Source organism: Gouania willdenowi, chromosome 9 (assembly GCF_900634775.1).
Source record: "Gouania willdenowi chromosome 9, fGouWil2.1, whole genome shotgun sequence".
Classification (NCBI taxonomy): domain Eukaryota; kingdom Metazoa; phylum Chordata; class Actinopteri; order Blenniiformes; family Gobiesocidae; genus Gouania; species Gouania willdenowi.
In genome coordinates this window covers 30,036,382-30,056,842 of record NC_041052.1, presented here as the reverse complement: position 1 = coordinate 30,056,842, position 20,461 = coordinate 30,036,382, and the positions used below count along the sequence as shown (strand labels likewise).

Below are 20,461 nucleotides of genomic sequence, written 5' to 3'. Positions count from 1 at the left end.
TAGAAAATAAAGTAGCATAGATAATACTACTAGTAATAATAATACAAATATACAAATTATATACAAATATAATACAGATATTTACAAAAATAATACAAATATGATTTAGATATTTACAACAGTCAAGCTATGAGGTTACAGAGATGAATTATACAGTTTGATCGCCACAGCCAGGAATGATTTCCTGTGGCATTCTGTGGAGCACTGTAAAGGCACTGTTGAGCCTTGTTGGTTAGTGAGGTCCACAACAATCTCCTTGGTTCTCTCCACATTCAGAAGGAGATTGTTGTCACTACACCACCCAGCCAGGTGCCTCACTCCGCTCCAATAGTTGGTCTCATCACCGTTGTTGATGAGACCCACCACGATTGTGTCATCCACAAACTTAATGAGGAGGTTGGAGCTGTAGGTCAGTATGGTAAAGAGGAGGGTGCTCAGCACACGTCCTTGGGGGAGCCTTGTGTTCAGGATGATGATGCTGGATGTGTTGCTGCTGACCCGTACTGCCTGGTCTCCCCGTCAAGAAGTACAGAAGCCAGTTAAACAGAGAGGTGCCGAGTTCCAGTTGGTCCAGTTTGATCATGAGCTGTGGGGGATGATTGTGTTGAATTCTGAGCTGAAGTCTATGAGCAGCATTCTAAGATAAGAATCTTTAGTGTCCAGATGTGTGAGGGCTGAGTGGGGGTGGTGGAGATGGCATCATCTGTTGAGCATTTGAACCGATATGCACAGTGATAGGGGTCTATGGAGGGGGGAGGACAGACCTGATGTGTTGCATGACGAGCCGCTCAAAGCACTTTGTGTGGATGGGAGTAAGTGCAACCAGACAATAGTCATTGAAGCACGAGGGAGGTATTCATATTTTATATTATCTCTCAGGACTGAGGCTATCTGTGTCACCACAGAATACACAACTGAATGAATGAATGAATGAATGAATGAATGAATGAATGAATGAATGAATGAATGAATCAATCAATCAATCTTAATGGTTGTTTTCCAAGAGAACTGGTTGGTCAGGAAGTGGGGTTTTCATACTCTCTCACATCCTAGCCAGAACAATACCTTCTCCTGATCAGGTTAGCTGTTTAGCATCAGTTACCACAGTGATTTAGCCTAGTAAGAAGTTCACCAACGTGGTAGTACACAAGGAATAAATCCTGGCGTTAGAGAGAGAAGAGAAAATCCAGCTTCAGAGGACAGGACCACCGTGTTTAACAAAAGTTAAACATGTTCTCGTCTCACTATCTACAGGTACATCTAAAAAAAAAAATGTAATATCATGAAACTGTTCAACAATGTTGTCACTCATTTCAGAAAGTCAAATCCATATATAATATAGGATTATGACAGAGTAAAATATTTTAAGCCTTTTTTTTTCTTGAAATTTTGATTATTATGGCTTACAGATAATGAAAACCCAAAACGCAGTGTCTCAAAAAATTTGAATATTGTGAAAAAGTTAAGTTTTGGAAAGTCATGGTGTCACAACCTAATCTGCTTATTAACTTAAATCACCTGCAAAGGTTTCCTGAGCTTTTAAATGGTCTCTCAGCCTCGGCTACACAATCATGGGGAAGACTGCTGACTTGACAGATGTCCAAAATACAGTCATTGACACCCTCCACAAGGAGGGTAAGCCACAAAAAATGTCATTGCTAAAGAACCTGGTTGTTCACAGAGTGCTATATCCAAGCATATTCATAGAAAATTGAGTGGAAGGAAAAAGTGTGGTAGGAAAAGGTGCACCAGCAAAAGGGATGACCGCAGCCTTGAGAGGATTGTCAAGCAAAATGCATTGAAGAATTTGGGGGAGCTTCACAAGGAGTGGACGGAGGGTGGAGTCAGCGCATCAAGAGCCACTACACACTGACGAATCCTTGACATGGGATACTAATGTTGCATTCAAGTCAAGCCACTCCTGAACAACAGACATTAGAAGCGTCTTCCCTGGGCTGTGGAGAAAAAGAACTGGACTGTTGTTTAGTGGTACAAAGTCCTTTTTTCAGATGAAAGTAAATTTTGCATATAATTTGGAAATCAAGGTCCCAGAGTCTGGAGGAAGAGTGGATAGGCTCAGAATCCACGTTGCTTGAAGTCACAGTCTGTGATGATTTGGGGTGCTATGTGTCTTCTGGTGTTGGTCCACTGTGTTCTCTGAAGTCCAGTTAACACAGCCATCTACCAGGACATTTTAGAGCACTTCATGGTTTCTTCTGCTGACAAGCTTTATGGAGATGCTGATTTAATTTCCCAGCAGGACTTGGCACCGGCCCACACTGCCAAAGGTACCAAAAGCTGGTTCAATCACCATGGTGTTACTGTGCTTGAATGGCCAACAAACTGGCCTGACCTTAACCCCCTTAAAATGATCTTACCGCTTAGGAAAGGAGGCTCAATGCTTCCTTTATAACCTCCTTTAACCTGGAAATACTGAGACGAGATAATGCTGACCCACAATTCAAAAGGGACACGCTCATCTGAGCTTTCACAGAACACCCACGAAGACTGAAAATTGACACATATCATGCCTTGAACAGCAGAGCACTATGTTGTTCAAGAAAAAGAGACATTTTTAGCCATGTTATGTTTTATTCATATACATATTTCATTCACCTAGGAATACTTTGTGCAGTTGTAAATTTGTATGCCTACAACATTATGTTGCCTTTAACTTGCATAAATGTAACAATTTCATGAAATCATATTTATTATTGGATTAATGTTAATTTCTAAGTGGAAGGTGAGTGTGAGCAACCATTTTCAATGTGACATTCTTTTAGTTTCACTTTTGTTCCTTGTAGCCTCTTTTTCTTTGATTCTTTGAATTCAAACCTTGGGATATTTGAAATTATATCAGCGGTTAGAAGCACAGGGGAAAATGTCATAAATGCACTTTTAATGGACAATTTTTGTAAATGTGTAATTTTTTCACCACTAACCATCGCCACCTTCGAATTATTATGTCACCTAGTGAAAGTGAGTCTGATTGTCAAAACAAACATGATCACCTTTCCCTAACTCATTTAGGAAGTCTCCTAACTCCTTTATTTAATCCCGTGTTGTCATCCTCAAGGTTAAGGATAAGTGGATAGGAAAGAAAGTAGGAGGGACTATTCCTCTGATTCCTCTCTCCGTACAACCAGGTCAGTGTTAGTCTCTTTATTCTCAGTTATTTTATCCAATGATCCTTTCATCGGTGTTTCTATGATCTATTAATCTATGGTTTCTATGCTGTATGTACAAGATGCTGATTAGTCTATCAGAGGAAACCACTAGTCTGTGGCACATAAGGGAGTTATTAAATTATTGTAATTGGTCACTCATTCGTGCTCATGAAAAAATTTAGAGAATGAAATGATGTAGCTCTCTTAAACATTACGACTACCTGATTATTACGTCTCTATTTTACTGCTTAATCATCTGCAACTCATTAACTCATGTACTCCACCGCACTGAAAGTGTGCTGTGGTATCTGTCTATCGTCAGAGTTGACGACTTTTTTTTTTTTTTTTTTTTTTAAGTGAGATTTATCCAGGGTAGTGTTGGGATAAGTAAAAGAACCCCAAAACTACTTTTTTCCTGCTGAAATCAAATGCATTTGATATGAAGTAGCACTGTTAATTGATCCTGGTCCCACTCAACATTTTAGTCAAACTATTTCAATATGTTGTATTTAGTTGTAAAATCATAAATTGACTGCCTTCTATGGGTTGAAACCCGGCTATTATAATTTAATTTTGCTAGTGGCTGAGAACGAGATTCTGTGACACCATTGGACTATCGTACGTCACTGTTAGCTCCTCCTCCTATAAAAACTATCACCTGTGGCCTCTACAATCTGTGGGAGTAGGCAGACTGAGAGAATTGTGAATAGAGAGCCGTAGTGAATATTGAGTAGCTAGTTAGCATAGCATAGATTGTTATTTGAAGATTTTTTAATACAGAGTGGGCATGTCTTAACTGCTCCAGGAACCCTTCCCATAATCAAGGTGTTTTAAAGACCCCCCACCCCCAGTGGCAGGTCAGCAAAAACCAGAGGGTGTAGTTACACTTTAAACACATCAATGACTGAGGAATTTTCACTAAATAAACTCTAGCTAACAATCTTTTATATCAAGTGAGACCTGGATTGTGGATCTTGTAGTCCGAGGGGCCAGCTCTGATATGTGGGCCAAAGAGAACTCTATAACGGGCTGGTTTTGGCTTGTAGGCTTTGAGTTTGACACATGAAATGTAACATGAAGGTCCTTGAAGGAAGACCACACAGATGTTATTATGGGATGTTTATCTGTGCTGGTCTGTAGTTGACCAAAGTTGACACCAGGTAACCAGACAGAAAAAAAATACAGCCCACTGCGATTGGTTTCTGTCTCGTGCAGGTGAATGTCCTTGTCACCTGTCCATCGCCATACTAACTGTTGCTAGGTGACCAAGCACCTCCGAACTGCAGACACTACTGTCCAACTGCAGCAGGAGAGACTGATAGACACACAGACACAGACAGATAGTTAATGACGATTTAAAGACCAGAATGGATCAGCTGACCTCAGGCAGCCAATCAGAGGCTGACCTGTATGCGTCCATGTGAGCAGACATCAAGCAGACGGACGGCGGTCAGCGTTTCCTCCATTAGACGCCGTCGCACCGACACGTCGAGCTCAGAGTTCGACGACACATCAATGAGCAGTATGAGGAGAGGACGGAGGAAGGCTTGAGCCCGAGGTTGCATCCTGACGTAAACAAACAAGTAAACAAACAGGTAAACAACAGGTGGGTGTTCCAGAAAGGAGGTTCAACAAACTGAGTCTATCTATAAACTCTGAGTTGACATACCCCGTGATAGGAAACTGAGTTTCCGGTTCCATTACAGCTGGTATGAAGTGGGTCAGACAACTCTAAGTATTTAAACCTGAGTTATTCATGCACGAGTGCGATAAAAAGCCATCATCAATGAAGCAAAGATACCCCGAGCTACTATGGCAACAAGCCGGAAGTGAGCAACTTATTTCACCCTGATGGAGCAAGAAGTTCTCCTGCAGGTGTTTGGGGAAGTTGAGCGTGTTCTAAGAGGAAAAAATAACAGTCACAGCTGCCAAGAAGAGAATAAGGGCTTGATTGAGAAGAGATTTCTGCTTGAGTGAATGCAAAAGTTAGGATGCAGTAACTCCAACAGTTCTATTTCATAATATTTCGTGAGATGTCTCACTATGGGATGTACACTCCCTGCAGCCCTCCCAGAACTTTTTTCAATCCACCAAACCCTGATTTGGTTGGAAGAACTGTCCATCCATCAGGGACACTCCCACTCTATTAGACTCTCTAAAGTTTATTAGTAAGTTCATTTAAGGTCAATCCAACAGGAGAAAAGTGCACTTGGCAGCAGCTCAAAATGAAAAGAAAACATCATTCAGAACAGTAATGCACATTCAGTTCATCATCTCACCACATTTAGATTTTATGACTTATGAAGAAACATTTTATTATAAAATATAACCTGCTTCAAATATTTTAGTAACATTTGAGCTCTGTTCAGCCAACAGAAAGACGGCAGAGGCAACAAAAACAAAAAAAACTGGTGGTGGCTGAAGGCATCACAGGGGTAAATTCTGATCCAGTTGCCCCTCAAGACACAAATGGCCTCATTACATGCACGTATAAACCCATGTTACCAATGTTTGGTCCGAAAAGAGTGTCATGGTAAATTAAAGAGTTACTTGAGAAGAGGTAGCGTTCCCAAAGATATTCCTGAGAAAAAGTAAGAATATCCAGTCTTGGATGGAAACACCTCTCGCAGTGTAAAGCATCTCTAATTATTTGGAATGAATGGACAATACATGACTAACTGGAGTTCAGGTGGGCGGAGCCAGGTAGAAACCCAGGGTTTCTTATATAAAACCTACCATCAAGCAGATTCAGTTAATGGATAACGTTACCGTGGTGACCAGTGACATGTGTACTAGGGTTGGGTAGGCAGGGCATTCCCAATCGAGACCATCAATGACAATTTCATATGTTTCTGCTGGCAAGTGTTAATTCAATTCAGTTAAATTCAACTTTATTTGTATAGCACATGCGCTATGAAAATCTAAAATTAATAATAAACAAAAAAACCAACAAGATCCACATGAACAAGCATTTAGCCATCTAACAAAATCGTCTCTCGCGCTGCCTGTAGTGTTATCCCGCCCACTAGCTAGAGAACGTAGCAGCCGCGGTCACATGATATCAATTCACTAATGCACTGTGAACTTACGTATCGCATTTAGCATAGCGCGGTTATGTCCAAAGGCAGCGTAAAGAGCTGCCTTTTTACGTAAATGGTTGTCATCTTGGGGAACTGACTGCGCATGCGCAAACACATAAAAGCACGCTATGGGAACAGAGGCAGAGCAGCAATGTGCTTTTGAGAAGGGGTGTGGCCTCCTCCAGCCTTACAGCGGTTAGGAAATAGCGATGTTTAGCGATTTGGGCTATGAAAAGCACAAAATGCTGACACTTTCAAACTTATAGGTACTGTAGGTTATCAGAAATTGAAAAATAAATAATTTATAATTATGTTATAATTAAAACAAATAATCATATCAATTCACCCTTGGGTAGTCACTGCCTACCTTGCCTACCCTGACTGCACGTCACTGGTGGTGACATACTCAGAGTATAACTTACCTCGCTTTTTAAAACCGGAAAGTCAGAGTTTTCCTTATTTGAGCCAAAACATAATCAGAGTTTGAACATAACCCGCTTTCTGGAATGCCCCCTGGTAAACAAGTAAACAACAGGGGGGTATTTTATCAAACCCTGCTCAGGGTTAAGTCCAGGTTTAACCTAATAGTCTGGCTCAGTTAAGTTGAGTTTTAACTGGAATGGCCATTTCATCAAAGAGAGAACGCCTTAGTTCCACAGTCAGGAAATGAGTCTTTGCTCAGCATGCTCCCTCACTCCTCCGCACAGTGGTCGAGCAGTTAAAGGGCAACGCACCCACACACACTGACAACAAATGCGGTCTTCAGGTCCTGCATGTAAATTATTCAACTCTTCCACTCCCTCACAGTCACAAGGCTGCGTTTAGGTCACGAAACATGGAACCGTTTAATTTTCCGTGAATCTGTATCAGGTAGTACTAATTCGTTCGGTACCTAAAAAAAACCAACCTGAATTCATATGATCAGATCGGTGATCGTTTTTTTTAAACTCACTGATCGGTGATCAGCCCAACAATCCTGATCGTGTAAAGCCTACGTATTGCATGTTTAATGTGTCCCGTAATTTCTATTGAGGTGATCACAGTCTTCATGTGTTTAAACCATCAGTAATAATATGTCTATATTGGGATACGTGCGTATCCATCACCTCCGTTTACCACACGGTATAAATGTCCATTCATTGAGGATCAGAGATTAATATTGAGAAAGCTCTGAATAAACAGAGAAAAAGAGGCTGTTCAGGGACAGTCACAGGGCAGGGAAACTAAGGCTCCCTGATGCCAAAATCCACACACTGCTCACCTGCGCCGGTAGCGTCTGCGGTTTTGGATGTGACATCCAGTCGCATCCAGGGGCGGCTCCAGACATTTTCTTTTGCAGGTGCTATGGGGTTGCTCAACTTTTCGGCGAGGGTGCTCTGAGTTTAATGGTTCCCCATGCCGGTTACCAGTTTAATTTTTACTGCAACACCTGCGAGGCCGCGCCACGCACATGTGTGTACATATACCCGATCCACAACATTCTGTGGTAAACACAAGGCTATCTCATAAACGTTCACAAGCCTGCCTCAGTAAACACACCTCCGTATGAATACATAATTCAATACACGCAGCAAGCAACAGACACAAGCAGTGACGTGCAGTCAAAGTAAGCAGGGTAGGCAGTTCCTACCCAAGGGTGAATTGATATTTTGATTATTTATTTTAATTATAATATAATTATAATTTATACTACACACTAAAGGAAGAATGACAGCGCTAGAGACGATAAAGAAACTTTCTTTTGAGGAAAAACAACAGCTTTTAAAAAATGGGAGACCAACACCTGAGTTACCAGACCTTCAGCAAAGGTAAGGTCAGAAAATGTTTCATACTTTTCACAGTGAATGGTACAAAAGGAAGTATTGGCTTTGTGGATGCGCCTCACTGAGGCTGTTCCGAGTTGTTGTTGTCATTTTCTTCGTGTTTCTGTGTTTCCAACACAAACAACGGATGAGCTGCCGTGTCATGAGATATATCTTGTTGGCAGAGTATGGAGGCTGCTATTGATTAATTGTTTGTTTCTTTAATGGTGTTTTACGATCTTGATTTTGTTAGATTAACACTTTCCAGCCGAAACCCTAGTGCTCACGGCACGTCACTGGACACTTAATTTATGGTAGTCTAACATTAAAGTAAAAAAGAGTATAAAGAGTATCCTATGGGTAGCTTCAGCACCCCTTAGCCCCTGCCTGGCGCCGCCCATGGTTAGTATCACACAGCACTGCTGCTCTGCTCTGTTTATTGGAATTTAATGTTTAATTCAGTTTGAGTTCCCAGTAACTATTTATCAAACATTCACAAGTCTCATAAATTATATATTATTTAATAATGTGAGTTACAGCATCGACTTTTTTTAAATGCTGACAGATGTTAAAAAAAACTCATCAAACTTGCATGATCAGTGTGTGATCACATGCTTCAGTTGTTTTAAATGACAAATTGACTAAATTACATAGTCTTTAACCCTTTATTACTTTTAAAATGTTCAAACCACAGAAACTTATTAAATGTCTCCGTCTTTTTTTTCAGTGTCCTCTTCTCACTGCTCAGTAACAGATGATGTCACATCCTGTTGGTCTCAGCCTTGGTTTCTATTGCTGTTTCTTCAGAGTAAAAGCTGCAACGCATATGCCCTGACATCTGTAATCATTAAATCTGTGATCGATCTCGTAGGTCTTACACTCAAGCTGTCACTGTCAGCTGGCTTGGCTCAGCTGGGGAGGTTCAAGCTGAGAAGAGTTTGACAGAATGGGAAAAGCCAGCATGATTATGGTCAGCTTGGGTAAAACAGGTTTAAACCGTAAGCCTGGCTGTATTAAGAATACTTTGATGAAATACCCCCAGGTAAACAAACAGGTAAACAACAAGTAAACAACAGATAAACAGTGTGTGTGTGTGTGCGTGTGTTACCGGGGCCAGGCCACTCTGCATAGCTCCTGCAGTGCTCTGAGCATGCTCAGTGTGTTCGTCTCTTCAGGACCATCTCTGACTTGCAGGTAACTCAGAAGCACACGAAGCACACGCTGTAGGTGTCTGCACACACACACTCCCATCCTACACACACACACACACACACACACACACACACACACACAGTGTTACTGTAAAAACTAACACAAAGAATACACACAGTGTTACTGTGCAAACTAACACAGAGAGAAGAGACACACACCTGGTGATGAGGTAGGGCAGAGCTGAGGCGTAGATGCGTCGCAGTGACACTTTAGGCTCCACCTCCATGTGTGTTAGCAGCAGGTGGAGCACGTCGTCGTGGCGACAGGGTTTCCTCCGTGAGGAGCTCAGAGCAGAGGAGGACGGGACAGGCTCTAAGACCAGGAGGATGTCAAATAGGCAGGGCAGAACCACCTGAGGGGGTGGAGCCAGAGGGTCACTGTGTGTGTGTTTGTCTGTGCGTAGTGTTGGAGAGTAATGGACTACATGTAACGGTGTTACGTAATCAGGTTACACATAATGAGTAATTGTTATGCATTACAGTTTAAAAAGATTGTAACTCCTTACATACCAAGTCCTCCATGATGTGGTTGTGGTAACATGGTTTGTTGAATAGACTAGTAGACTCCACACATTACATTTAAAACAGATGATTATTCTGACTATGTGTTATTACTGTGAAATGTAATATCACCATCAGCACCTATAGAGGATGTTGTATTTACAATAGTCTCTTTATTTTTTTCAATGATGGCTGCATTCCTACACTTAAAAAATCTAATTTAATGTGGAAGTAATCCAAGTAATCAGATTACAGAACTCAAATTAAGTAATGTAAGGGATTGTGTTCCAAATTACCTTTTTGGTTTTGTAATCTGTAATACATTTTCAAAGTAACCTTCCCAACACTGTGTGTGTGTCACCTGTAGCACTGTGCTCTCCGAGTTGTGCAGATGTTTAAACACAGCCTGGTAAATAAGCTCAGCTCTGTTGAAGTGAAGCAGGTCTGCAGCAGCCTGACACACGCACACGCACACACACACACAGTTGTTTGAGAAAAGTAAATAAATAAATAAACATCAGGACATGAACTTCACGCTCACCATGTTCAGCACGATGTGGTGCAGACAGACTACTCCCATGACGCAGTTCTCTGCTCTGTAGTCATCGTTAAAAAGCAGTGAGGGGGGAAGGAGGCGGGGTAAGAGAGGGGAGAGGGAGGGGCCAGTTACCTGTACACACACAGACATACACAGATATACAAACAGACACACACACACACAGATACACATGTACACACAAACACACATCATATTCTAAACAACCAATGAACCTTGAGTTGCCTTGGAGAGTGTGTGTGTATGTATGCGTGTACAAATATGTATTAAGGATGTGGAATCAATACAAAGCGGTATCTAGATACAAACGTGTGCGATTCATTCAGTGTGAATCCGTACAATTTACAGGTGAAATCAAGATGCATTAATAAAATCCATGGACGCATCAATTTTTTTTATCCATCAATCATCCATCCATTATCTGACCCGCTTGCTCCTGGGGACAGTTTTTTCATGTTGTATTTCATTCTATCCTTTGTTTCCGAGGCACATTGAATGCACCATCACTGCTTCGCATTTTTTTTTAAAATACCGACTGAAGCCAGGAAGCACATTACCACTGCAAGAAAGCAACACAACATAGAGGGCAGCAAGAGCAGCAGCAGCAGCAACAGCTATAGATGAGATTTATTGCGCATCTAAAAACTTCAAATCAGGCGTAGAAAGATGGTAAACTTGACAAGATGCAGCTCATTTGTAAAAAATGTTGTGCTGCTAAACCTTACACAAACTGAGGGGTTCACTCATATCGATACGGCCGTCACTGCTCACACCGAGGCAGATTGGAATCAGAGAAAAGTATCTGAAATGACTTTGTCCAAGGCGGTTCTCTGGCAGCTTCCTCTACCCGTGATAAAGACATGAATGATTACAGACCTTCTTTTTTTTAAAGTGTATTTTATTTCATTTCATTTCAATTTATTCTTTTGTTTGTCTTCTAGACATTGAATATGACTCAGTGAGGGTCTGTTTGCAGCAGCTGTGACTGGTAAATAATAGTTTGCATCTTTCTTTGCACAAGCAGTTGTGAAATACCTAATAGTGAAAGGTTATCATGATTGGTATTATTCATATTAGAAATGTTAATGCTTTCTGCTCCTCAGTATTGCATTAGCCTAATACCTGTTGAAGAGTTCATATTAGTATCTGTGAGGCAGACAGGAATATGGACATTGTACTATTGAAAGTGTAACTTTAAGTCACTCATTGAGAGTGATGTTCTCTTACTGTTTACTGTTTAAGTTCTGACAGTGTGATAAACAGGTTCTAAATGTGAGGAACACATTCCTGTTCCTTAAGTTGAATCTTGTTCCAAATCCCAACGCTCCTCGTGAATAGGCCTGTTTTTTTGTTGTGCTTTTTAAGAGGCCCAAAAGAAGTTGCATAAAGTGATGCATAGTTTGGGTAGAGATTATCAGCAAAATGTGCACTTTATTTGTTAAATTTGATGCTTATAAGGAATACAATAAATCCTCTGCCTCTCGTACTATACTGAATTGCAGCTACTTTTTTACTATTTAAATTTTCATATTGCATCGTATTGCCATGAGATTCAACGTATCGCTGGTCGTGTATCGAATTGTTGTCAGTGATGGAGATTCACATACCTAGTATACTGTATGTACAGTATGTGTGTGTGTTGTGTGTACCTGCAGCAGTGTCCAGGTAAAAACCTTCTTTGTAGCTTCACAGCGCCACCACGTGTCCCTGAGGTCACATGACAACGTAAACATGGTAAACAACGTAAACAAGGTAAACATGAATAAGGAGGTGGCCCTCGGCTAATGAACCAATCAGAGCTGACCTGGTGAGCTGAGGCTGCAGCAGGTCCAGCACTTTACCCAGAATGCCTCTGTCCTGCAGCATGTGGGCAGAGTCAGTCCAACATCCAGCGCTCAGCAGCGCCTCCTGCAGATGAAGAGCAGCCTCTACACACTAAGGACACAAACACAAACATTACAACTGAAGAACACAAACAGGAACGTCTGTGAGTGCCGGTACCTTCTGATGACTGACGGCAAACACAATAATGGGCGGAGTCAAAACAGGAAGTAGAGTGTGACTTTCCTGTCTTTTTCCCAATATCCTCAATAGTGCACTGAGGGCGGAGCTAACAGCAGCCGCGTAGTGTAAAGTGTTCTGATTGACCACAGTACTCACAGACGCACACTCATCCTCGCACAGAGGCACAGCTGCACAGCCAATGAGAGCATGCACCACAGCCTGAAGCTCCGCCCAGCTATGATTGCCAGGAGCAAACAGCCAATCAGGATCAGCAGCATGAAACAACTGCTCCAGTCCACCAATCAGAGAGCATCTGTCAGAGGTTCCATCAGCTGATCCAATCAGCTGCCTCTGGAGTGCAGAGAGGACCTCTGTGATTGGAGGGAGAGGCGTGCAGGGACTGGGTTTGGTTGAGGGGGCGGAGCAAAGACGTAGGTCGACGATTAGCGAAAAAACATCCATCCTTAGAAAAACACAAAATGCACAAAATTACAATAAAAACACAAAAATACTTTTAAAATATACATTACTTTAACAACAAAATTATTTTAAAAACACAAGATTACATTAAAAACAGACAACAATCAAATAAAAACAAAAATACTTTAAAGCAGACATAATTATGGGCGACCGTGCTCAGGTGGTAGAGGGGTTGTTAATCTGACTGAGAGGTTGAGGGTTTGATCCCAGTCTATACCTGCGTATGTGTCAAAGTGTCCTTGGGCAAGACACTCAACCCTCAAGTTTATCCCAATTGTCGACTATCGCCATTGGTGTGTGAATGTGAGTGTGAATGGCTGATAAAGCTCCATATAAATCAAGACCATTTACGTTAAAAACACAAAATTACAATAAAAACACACAAAAATTACTTTAAAAACAAAATATTACAATAACAACTGCAAAATACACAAACATTATAATAAAAAAAAATCACCCAAGGTACAATGAAAACCCACAAATATTACTTTAAAAACACCAAAATTATATCAAAATACAAAAAAAAAAAAAAAACTAATATCAACAATCATACACTAACACAAAGGGAGGCGCAATTCGGTTATCCTCCAACAGATGTCACTGTAACTTTAACTCAGGAACCATATTTTAAAAAACAACCTTCTCCTTTATTTCACAGTTAATCTGTTGCGACCTCATTATCAATAAGAGCGCGCGCTGACCTGCCTGCTTTGTGACGTCGCCGCAGGTGTGACCCACGCGAAGCTGCAGCGTCAGGAGAGCAACGGGGAACTTTCCCGAAACGGACTGTGCGTCAGGGAAGAGTGTCCGGAAGGTACGAGGTCTGCAAGGAAGATACGTTCCTACTCCTTAATAATCTTTATTTATTTTTTACTTAGTTTAGCACATAAAGCTTTACTTAATACACGTATTTACAACAAAAACACAGAAACTGTTTAAGAGTTAGTTGGTTTATTTGTGTGTGGATGATCTCGTCAACTCTTCATTGTTGTTTCTGTTTGCAGGAAGTAGAATTTAAAGACAAAACATTTACAACTAAAAAGAGAGACGTTCCCATCCCAACGTTTCCATGTATTTAAAGATTGTCCCTAAGAAAATATGAGAATAATCACAAGCAGCCAAAGAGGCTCACTTTAAATCGATCTGTGACATCTTACCACGTCCTGACTGACGCAGATTTTTTTTTTTTTTTTTTTTTTTTTTTTTTTTTAAATAATTGTTGTTTAATGTTTTAGGGACTTATATCAAACCTAAAATTATGATCACTTACATATATGAACAAACATTTCATTTATTGCTGTTGGTATTAACGAGAAAATTCATTTTTGTCTTTCTGTGTTGATACATCTAAAGAAATCCCCTTTAAGCCTCTTCATTTTGATGCCATGTTTTTTATTTGATCTAACATTTTTGTTTTCTATTTTTGTTTCTTTGTTGTCGTTTTTCAGTATTGCGTTGAAATGGCACTCTGCTATTATTACTGTTAGCTATATATTTATGTTTGCCATTAGGTCCAAAGGCTAAAGAAATTAATTTTAAAGTTTCGAACAATATCTACTGAACCTGTATGAGGATTTTTTTTTTATGGATCAATTTTGATTTGAATTGATTTTTGTGGTATTCAATTTGGGACTGTTGAGCATTTATGTTTTACATGTGAGCACACAAAGACTTGATTTCATTACAAGATTGGATTTCTGGTCAGGATTCTGGTTTTACGTCTTTTGGGTTTTGTCAGAATAGGTTTGATTTCAAAATAAAGGATGAAGATAAATATTTTTGTATAACTTGCCATTTTTATTCTTTTTTTAATCACTTTTTCTTGCCATATTTTTGCTCTTTTTATTGCATTTTTGCAACATTATTTCAATTTCTGCCCCTTTTCCATCAAATTTCAATGCCTTACCTACACATTTTTTCCACTTTCAAGATATTACTAACAGTTACAGTATAAACCCTTTCCGCCACTTTCCCCACCTAATGTCACATATGTTTACCCATTATTATCACTTTTAACCCATTTTCACCATATTTATGCTTATTTTGCCTCTCTCTCTCTCTCTCTCTCTCTCTCTCTCTCTCTCTCTCTCTCTCTCTCTCTTTTTTTTAAACCACTTTTTCCTCTACATTTTTGGCCACTCTAATTTGCAATTTTTAACCAATTTCTGTGTTTTTTTTAAATCCCATTTCACCATTTTTGGTCAATTTTAACCCATTTTCATTTCTGAATAAAACAAGGATTCAATTCAATTCAACTTTATTTATATTGGATTTATTACAGCAAAGTCATCTCAAAGCACTTAACAAAATATAGAGTTCATAGTAATAAAGAAAGAACCCACCAAGATACAGATGAACAAGCATTTAGCGACAGTGGGAAGAAAAAACTTTTTTTATGGGAAGAAATCTCCAGCAGAACCAAGTTCAGAGGTGGCAGCCAACCGCTCCAACTGGTTGGGGTTAGTGAACAGAAAGGCAAACAGAATAGGATAGAAGGATAGTCCATCCGAGTGTCCCAGACTAGTTTAGCCACAAACCATTGACCAGTCCATCTGGGTGTCCCAGGCTAGTTGAGTCGCGAACCATCGATCAGGAACCACCAGCTCCAGCATCAAGACACCTAAAACTGAAAAGAGAACCCTCGGAGGGCAAGGAGAAGGCACAGACTGCAGGAAAAACATGATACACTATGATACACTCGTTCCTAGTGGATACGTTAACATTAAATGTCTTGCGGCATCCTCCATGCTCTGAAATGCTATCACTACACATTTTGTCTTGTACTGGTCGCACGTATTGATATATGGGGTGGATATCAGTTGTAAATGGTGTGAAGCAGTGTGAGCAGTGTGATGGGTTATGCGATGAGGTACAGAAGAGGGGGGTTGTCTACAACCCTCTGACTGGACATCATCCTATTGCAGCCCATTAGAGCTATGTGGTGGATCGTGATTGAATATAATGTTGGTGTTCTTCTGTATAATCTTAGTTTTTAGTGCCTATTTTTAGGTTTAGGGCTTTATTTTCTAGTGGTTAGGTTAATGCTATTATACAGTATACACTTTAACAAACAAGTAGGTTTTGAGTTTTGCCTTAAAGGTGGAAAGAGTAGCAGCCTCCCGTACTAAGACTGGGTTCTGGTTCCAAAGGTGAGGAGCCTGGTAGCTGAATGCTTTGCCTCCTGTTCTTCTTCTAGACACTTTAGGAACTTCCAGAAGACCAAAACTGAGAGTGGAGTGTTCTGCCCGGATGATAAGGCACTGACAAGTGTTAAAGATATACAGGAGTTTGATCATGTAGAGCTTCGTAGGCTAACAGGAGAATTTTAAACTCTATTCTAGATTCTTTAAGATGACTATACAGTATACTATGGCACAAATAGTGTTTATTCAGATCAATAAATAAATAGGATTATCACAGATTCATAGAACAGGGGACCATCATTTTGTTGACTTTATTCCCTCTTACAGATGGCCCTGTCTCCACATGACTGTTCTTCAAATGTTTATGTCTGTGTTCAACCACCTCCAGTGGGGGTCCCCGGTCTCTGGAACCTTTATTTTGGGGGTTGCAGCCTGAACATTTTGAGAACCACTGATCTAAATTCTTTTGGCAATCATTTTTATTTTCTGCTAAGCTTGTCAGTGTAATGTATTGGTTTTGTTCAGTTTTTGTTGAAGGTGCACTCTGCAACTCTCAGATCCCTCCCTCCCCACTGCTCTCTTTTCCTGCCTCCAAACTTCCCCAAGTCCCTCCCTCAGAGGAGCTGACAAGCTATCTAGTCTGACAGCAACATCACAGTAATATAACATGCTCTGTTAAAAGCATATTACTGCAGCGCTTCTCTCTCTCCATGTGCACACACCTCAGCAGCAACAACACAGTGTCACTTACAGCAGCCACATAGCAGTGGGGACTCAATGAGCCTGTTTTGTTCACACAAACTACTAGTTTCATGTAAAGCTGTCCTTACATAGTAACATCTTTAGCAAATATGACAAAAAGTCACTTTTATAAGAGCTGCAGACTGCATCTTTAATGTAATTGCCCTTTGTTAATAAAAATGAAAATAATACTCTATGTTAGCTTAATTTTTAATTTAAAAAACAAACAACAACAAAAAAAACTCTTTATTGATGGTTTTATGTACCGGGATAGCATTGGGAGCGGGGTTTCATTGAGTACATCACTACTGAGCTGTTAGCCATTTAGTGGGCTTTAGATTGGATTGAGCGAAATAAACCTGAGGTGTCATATATTAACTCTGATTCTATGGCTGCCTTACAGACAATTTCTGACGGACTTTCTGGGGCTAGAGCAGATATTGTGCTGGAGATTTTATGTTACCTTCGCCGAATAGAGTTGATGGGGTCTAGCATTGGTTTTTCCTGGATCCCATCTCATTCAGGTATTGTGGGGAATTAAGCTGCTGATATACTAGCTAAGGAGGCTCTTCTCGAAACGGAAATTGAATATATGGTCCGTTTGGGGAAGGCTGTGTCAATATTTTTAAAACTACTGTGCATCAACAAGGGCAAAGAGAGTGGGAGAATGCGCCGAAAGAGAGGCACCATTTTAATTGTCATCTTCGTGTGCAGGGCAGTAGACTCTCGTTAAAATAACCAGATTAAGACTGGGGCATTGTGGGCTTGCTGCATATTTAAATAAAATTGGCAAGCATCCGACTAGGCTGTGACAGTGTGGTCAGTTTAAGACAATTTCACATGTTTTATTGTCCTGTGTCCATTACTCTGTTGAAAGAGGAATGCTATTTCAAGAACTTTCAAACCTTGGGCTTACAGTGTTTTCAATAAAATCGAGGTTTTCGCCAAGAAAAAAATCGCGTTTAATTGATAAGGCAGTCGTGAGCAATCTTCTCTCAACCAACCTCTATTTGAGAATCTAAAGTGGAATGATTCTATTGAACAGAAGAGGGCAGCGGTACGCTTCTTTTAGTGTACAGCCTGCCAGAAACCATTAGAAGAAGAAGAAGAAGAAGAACCTGGACATCGAGGACATGAAATCAAACTCACCCGGAAACGTAACTGGTCATTTAGGAGCGGGAAAGAAGCTCTGTCCGCTCATTAGTTAGCTGAGCGATCGCCCTGAAATTGCCTTCGTTGATTGGCCGTCTGTAGCCTGTGCCCGCCCCCTGGAGTATAAAGTTGACCCGCCCGCTGCTCACGGTCTCATTGCGGAAGTCGTTGTTCTTTTGTTCACGTCGCTGGAAGAGCTATGGCCAAGCCGAGAGTTTACTTCGATATCGCCGCGGATGGAGCTCCGTTGGGCAGAGTGGTGATGGAGGTCAGAAGGCCATGTTTTTACGCGACTGTGGGGTGTGTGTGTGCACAGTGGATTATTTCCTCTGGTCTTCGTGAGGCTAAACTTTTAAAATTCTACCGTTTATCATGAGTCAAGTGACGTTAAGGCTTCATGTGTGGGCACGTGCTCCTGTGATCGCTCTGAAAATATGTTTGTACTTCCGCTTCAACGCACAGCCGTCGGGCGCTACAGCCACGCACACACAGCCGACCCCGCGAGTGCGGCGCGTGCAGAACACCGAAAATGGTTACCCCTCCCCCCCAATGAGGGCGGTCCGGGGCCCGTTACGGGACGCAGAACAGTTTCAGCACATCTGATCTGCCTCATCATGTAAAAGTTTAAAGGATCCTTAAAATAAAATAGTGCGATCTGTGTGAACAGTGAAACTGCAGATCAATAAGATATTTAAAGGTGTTGGACAATCTGATGTGGTGATTACTCAGAAGTTTAAAGCTGAAGGCATATGCCTCTGTAGCACACATACCGAGAAACATGGTATGTGAACGCTGATTGGCTCCAATCTACACATTGGCCACGCCCACATCAATTATTCGGGTTGGCCTAAGAGCCCAACACTGTCTGAAAGGTGTTAAAGTTCTATAATTCAGCTCTGGAAATGATCTAAAGAGCAGTTGTGATTGGCTAGTTCCTCCTTTTTAAACAGGCAGCACATAAATGAAGTATAGTGTAGAATTAATAAATATCCATAAATTTAATAATCTGCTCTGCTGGATGGGTGGTGTGCTGTGTAGTAACATCTGACCCTCTTCCAGCTCCGTGCTGACGTGGTGCCAAAGACGGCGGAGAACTTCCGTGCTCTTTGCACAGGAGAAAAAGGCTTTGGCTACAAGGGGAGCTCCTTCCATCGAGTAATCCCTGACTTCATGTGCCAGGTGAGGTCAAAGGTCACCCAGAGGATGTTCATTCCCACTATCACCACACTATTATAGAAATGTGACCTGTAGGTGACTTCTACACTTTCAAACTAGTTTATAGGCTGTAACTGTGTTGCACTAGTTTGTGCGTTGTGCTATGGGTCACTTTGTAGCTGTTTTGTGACGTCAACCTCTTGGCATGAATACATTTGTTTCAGGGCGGAGACTTCACCAATCACAACGGGACCGGAGGAAAGTCCATCTATGGAAACAAGTTTGCTGATGAGAACTTTCAGCTAAAGCACACTGGACCAGGAATCCTGTCCATGGCCAACGCAGGACCCAACACCAACGGATCCCAGTTTTTCCTCTGCACCGTCAAGACCTCCTGGTACGTACACACCTCCTCTTGGAGCAGGGGGCAGCACACTCTGGGCTTGGTTCAAAAGCCTTGTGAACAGGCTACATCTGTGCCCTGATCAGTGTCTCACAGGCTACATGTGTCTTTGTGCCCTGCTCTGTCTCATAGGCTGGATGGTAAACACGTGGTGTTTGGTCAGGTGATTGAAGGGATGGATGTGGTAAAGAAGGTGGAGTCGTACGGTTCTTCTAGTGGAAAAACGTCCAAAAAGATCCTTGTGGCCGACTGTGGGCAGCTCTGAGCTCTGACCATTGAGACCGGCCTCCTCTTGCAGGGGTCGAGACTTTTCTGCTTGTAACTACTTTGACCAATCGCAGGCTTTTCTGTATGACACTTCTTCCATTGTGCCAATAAAACCTTTTACAGTTGTTCACTCTCAGTCTGTCTAAAGTGGTTGTTAGATGGTGGAGAGCATGCAACTCCAATTCTCTGTGCTAGAGATATGACTAGTCCTAGAACAGTTCCTGTAATCAGGGTTACCTACCTGATCTTGGAGGACTGCAGCTCTGCAGAAAGTCTCTCATCCGAATTTGAGCAGTCACTGTCGGCATGAAGACTAGGGATGCAAAGATACATTTTAAATATCTGCAAATAATGGATGCAGCATTATGTGCTTCAATACTGTTTAAACAATAGGGGGTGCTGTGACACCTTACGCTTAACTGAACTAAGAGCAGTGACGGTACAAAAACTTTAATCAGACCAAATATTGAAATCCCAAACTTGTCCAACCCGAATGAAGCTATTGTCTTGAAACATAAACCCATTTCATCCAGACACTATTCACAATTGTGCGTGCATATGTAGAGGTGAGTTAATAATTAATTTTATTTTTTTTTTTTGTGCTGATGTCCTACACAGTTTTTGAACCTGGCCTGATCCCGTGGTTAAACCATCAAAATTAAGCCCAAACTTTCGGCACAAAACACATGCCTTAAAATTTTCTTTTTAAATTCCATGGAACATGAGCAAACTTTTAGAACATCTTTTTAAAATATACATTTTGGAAATTTACAGTTGTGGTTTAAGTTCAAATGGGTAA

At 41.1% G+C, this 20,461-nt stretch overlaps 2 protein-coding genes across 4 annotated transcripts; one reads left to right on the top strand and one right to left on the bottom strand.

The window, feature by feature from the left end:
- Window positions 1-3,211: 3,211 nt before the first annotated feature.
- tti2 (TELO2 interacting protein 2) lies at window positions 3,212-13,605 on the bottom strand. 3 transcript variants are annotated; one of them, XM_028458663.1, is made up of 10 exons: window positions 13,503-13,605; window positions 12,319-12,784; window positions 12,122-12,252; window positions 11,967-12,024; window positions 10,303-10,431; window positions 10,123-10,215; window positions 9,420-9,613; window positions 9,158-9,301; window positions 4,574-4,733; window positions 3,212-4,482 (listed from the first exon to the last, which is right to left on the bottom strand). In XM_028458663.1, exons 2-10 carry the CDS (start codon window positions 12,781-12,783, stop codon window positions 4,396-4,398), a joined length of 1,461 nt encoding a protein of 486 aa, XP_028314464.1. In that variant the 5' UTR covers window position 12,784; window positions 13,503-13,605; the 3' UTR covers window positions 3,212-4,395. The 3 variants fall into 3 exon arrangements, with proteins under 3 accessions (XP_028314464.1, XP_028314466.1, XP_028314465.1); XM_028458665.1 differs by having other exon boundaries at window positions 12,478-12,784; XM_028458664.1 differs by having other exon boundaries at window positions 13,507-13,594.
- A 4,345-nt stretch (window positions 13,606-17,950) lies between these two features.
- On the top strand, window positions 17,951-19,798 carry LOC114470192 (peptidyl-prolyl cis-trans isomerase). The gene is made up of 4 exons (XM_028458209.1): window positions 17,951-18,105; window positions 18,897-19,016; window positions 19,217-19,389; window positions 19,528-19,798. Exons 1-4 carry the CDS (start codon window positions 18,037-18,039, stop codon window positions 19,658-19,660), a joined length of 495 nt encoding a protein of 164 aa, XP_028314010.1. The 5' UTR covers window positions 17,951-18,036; the 3' UTR covers window positions 19,661-19,798.
- Window positions 19,799-20,461: the final 663 nt, after the last annotated feature.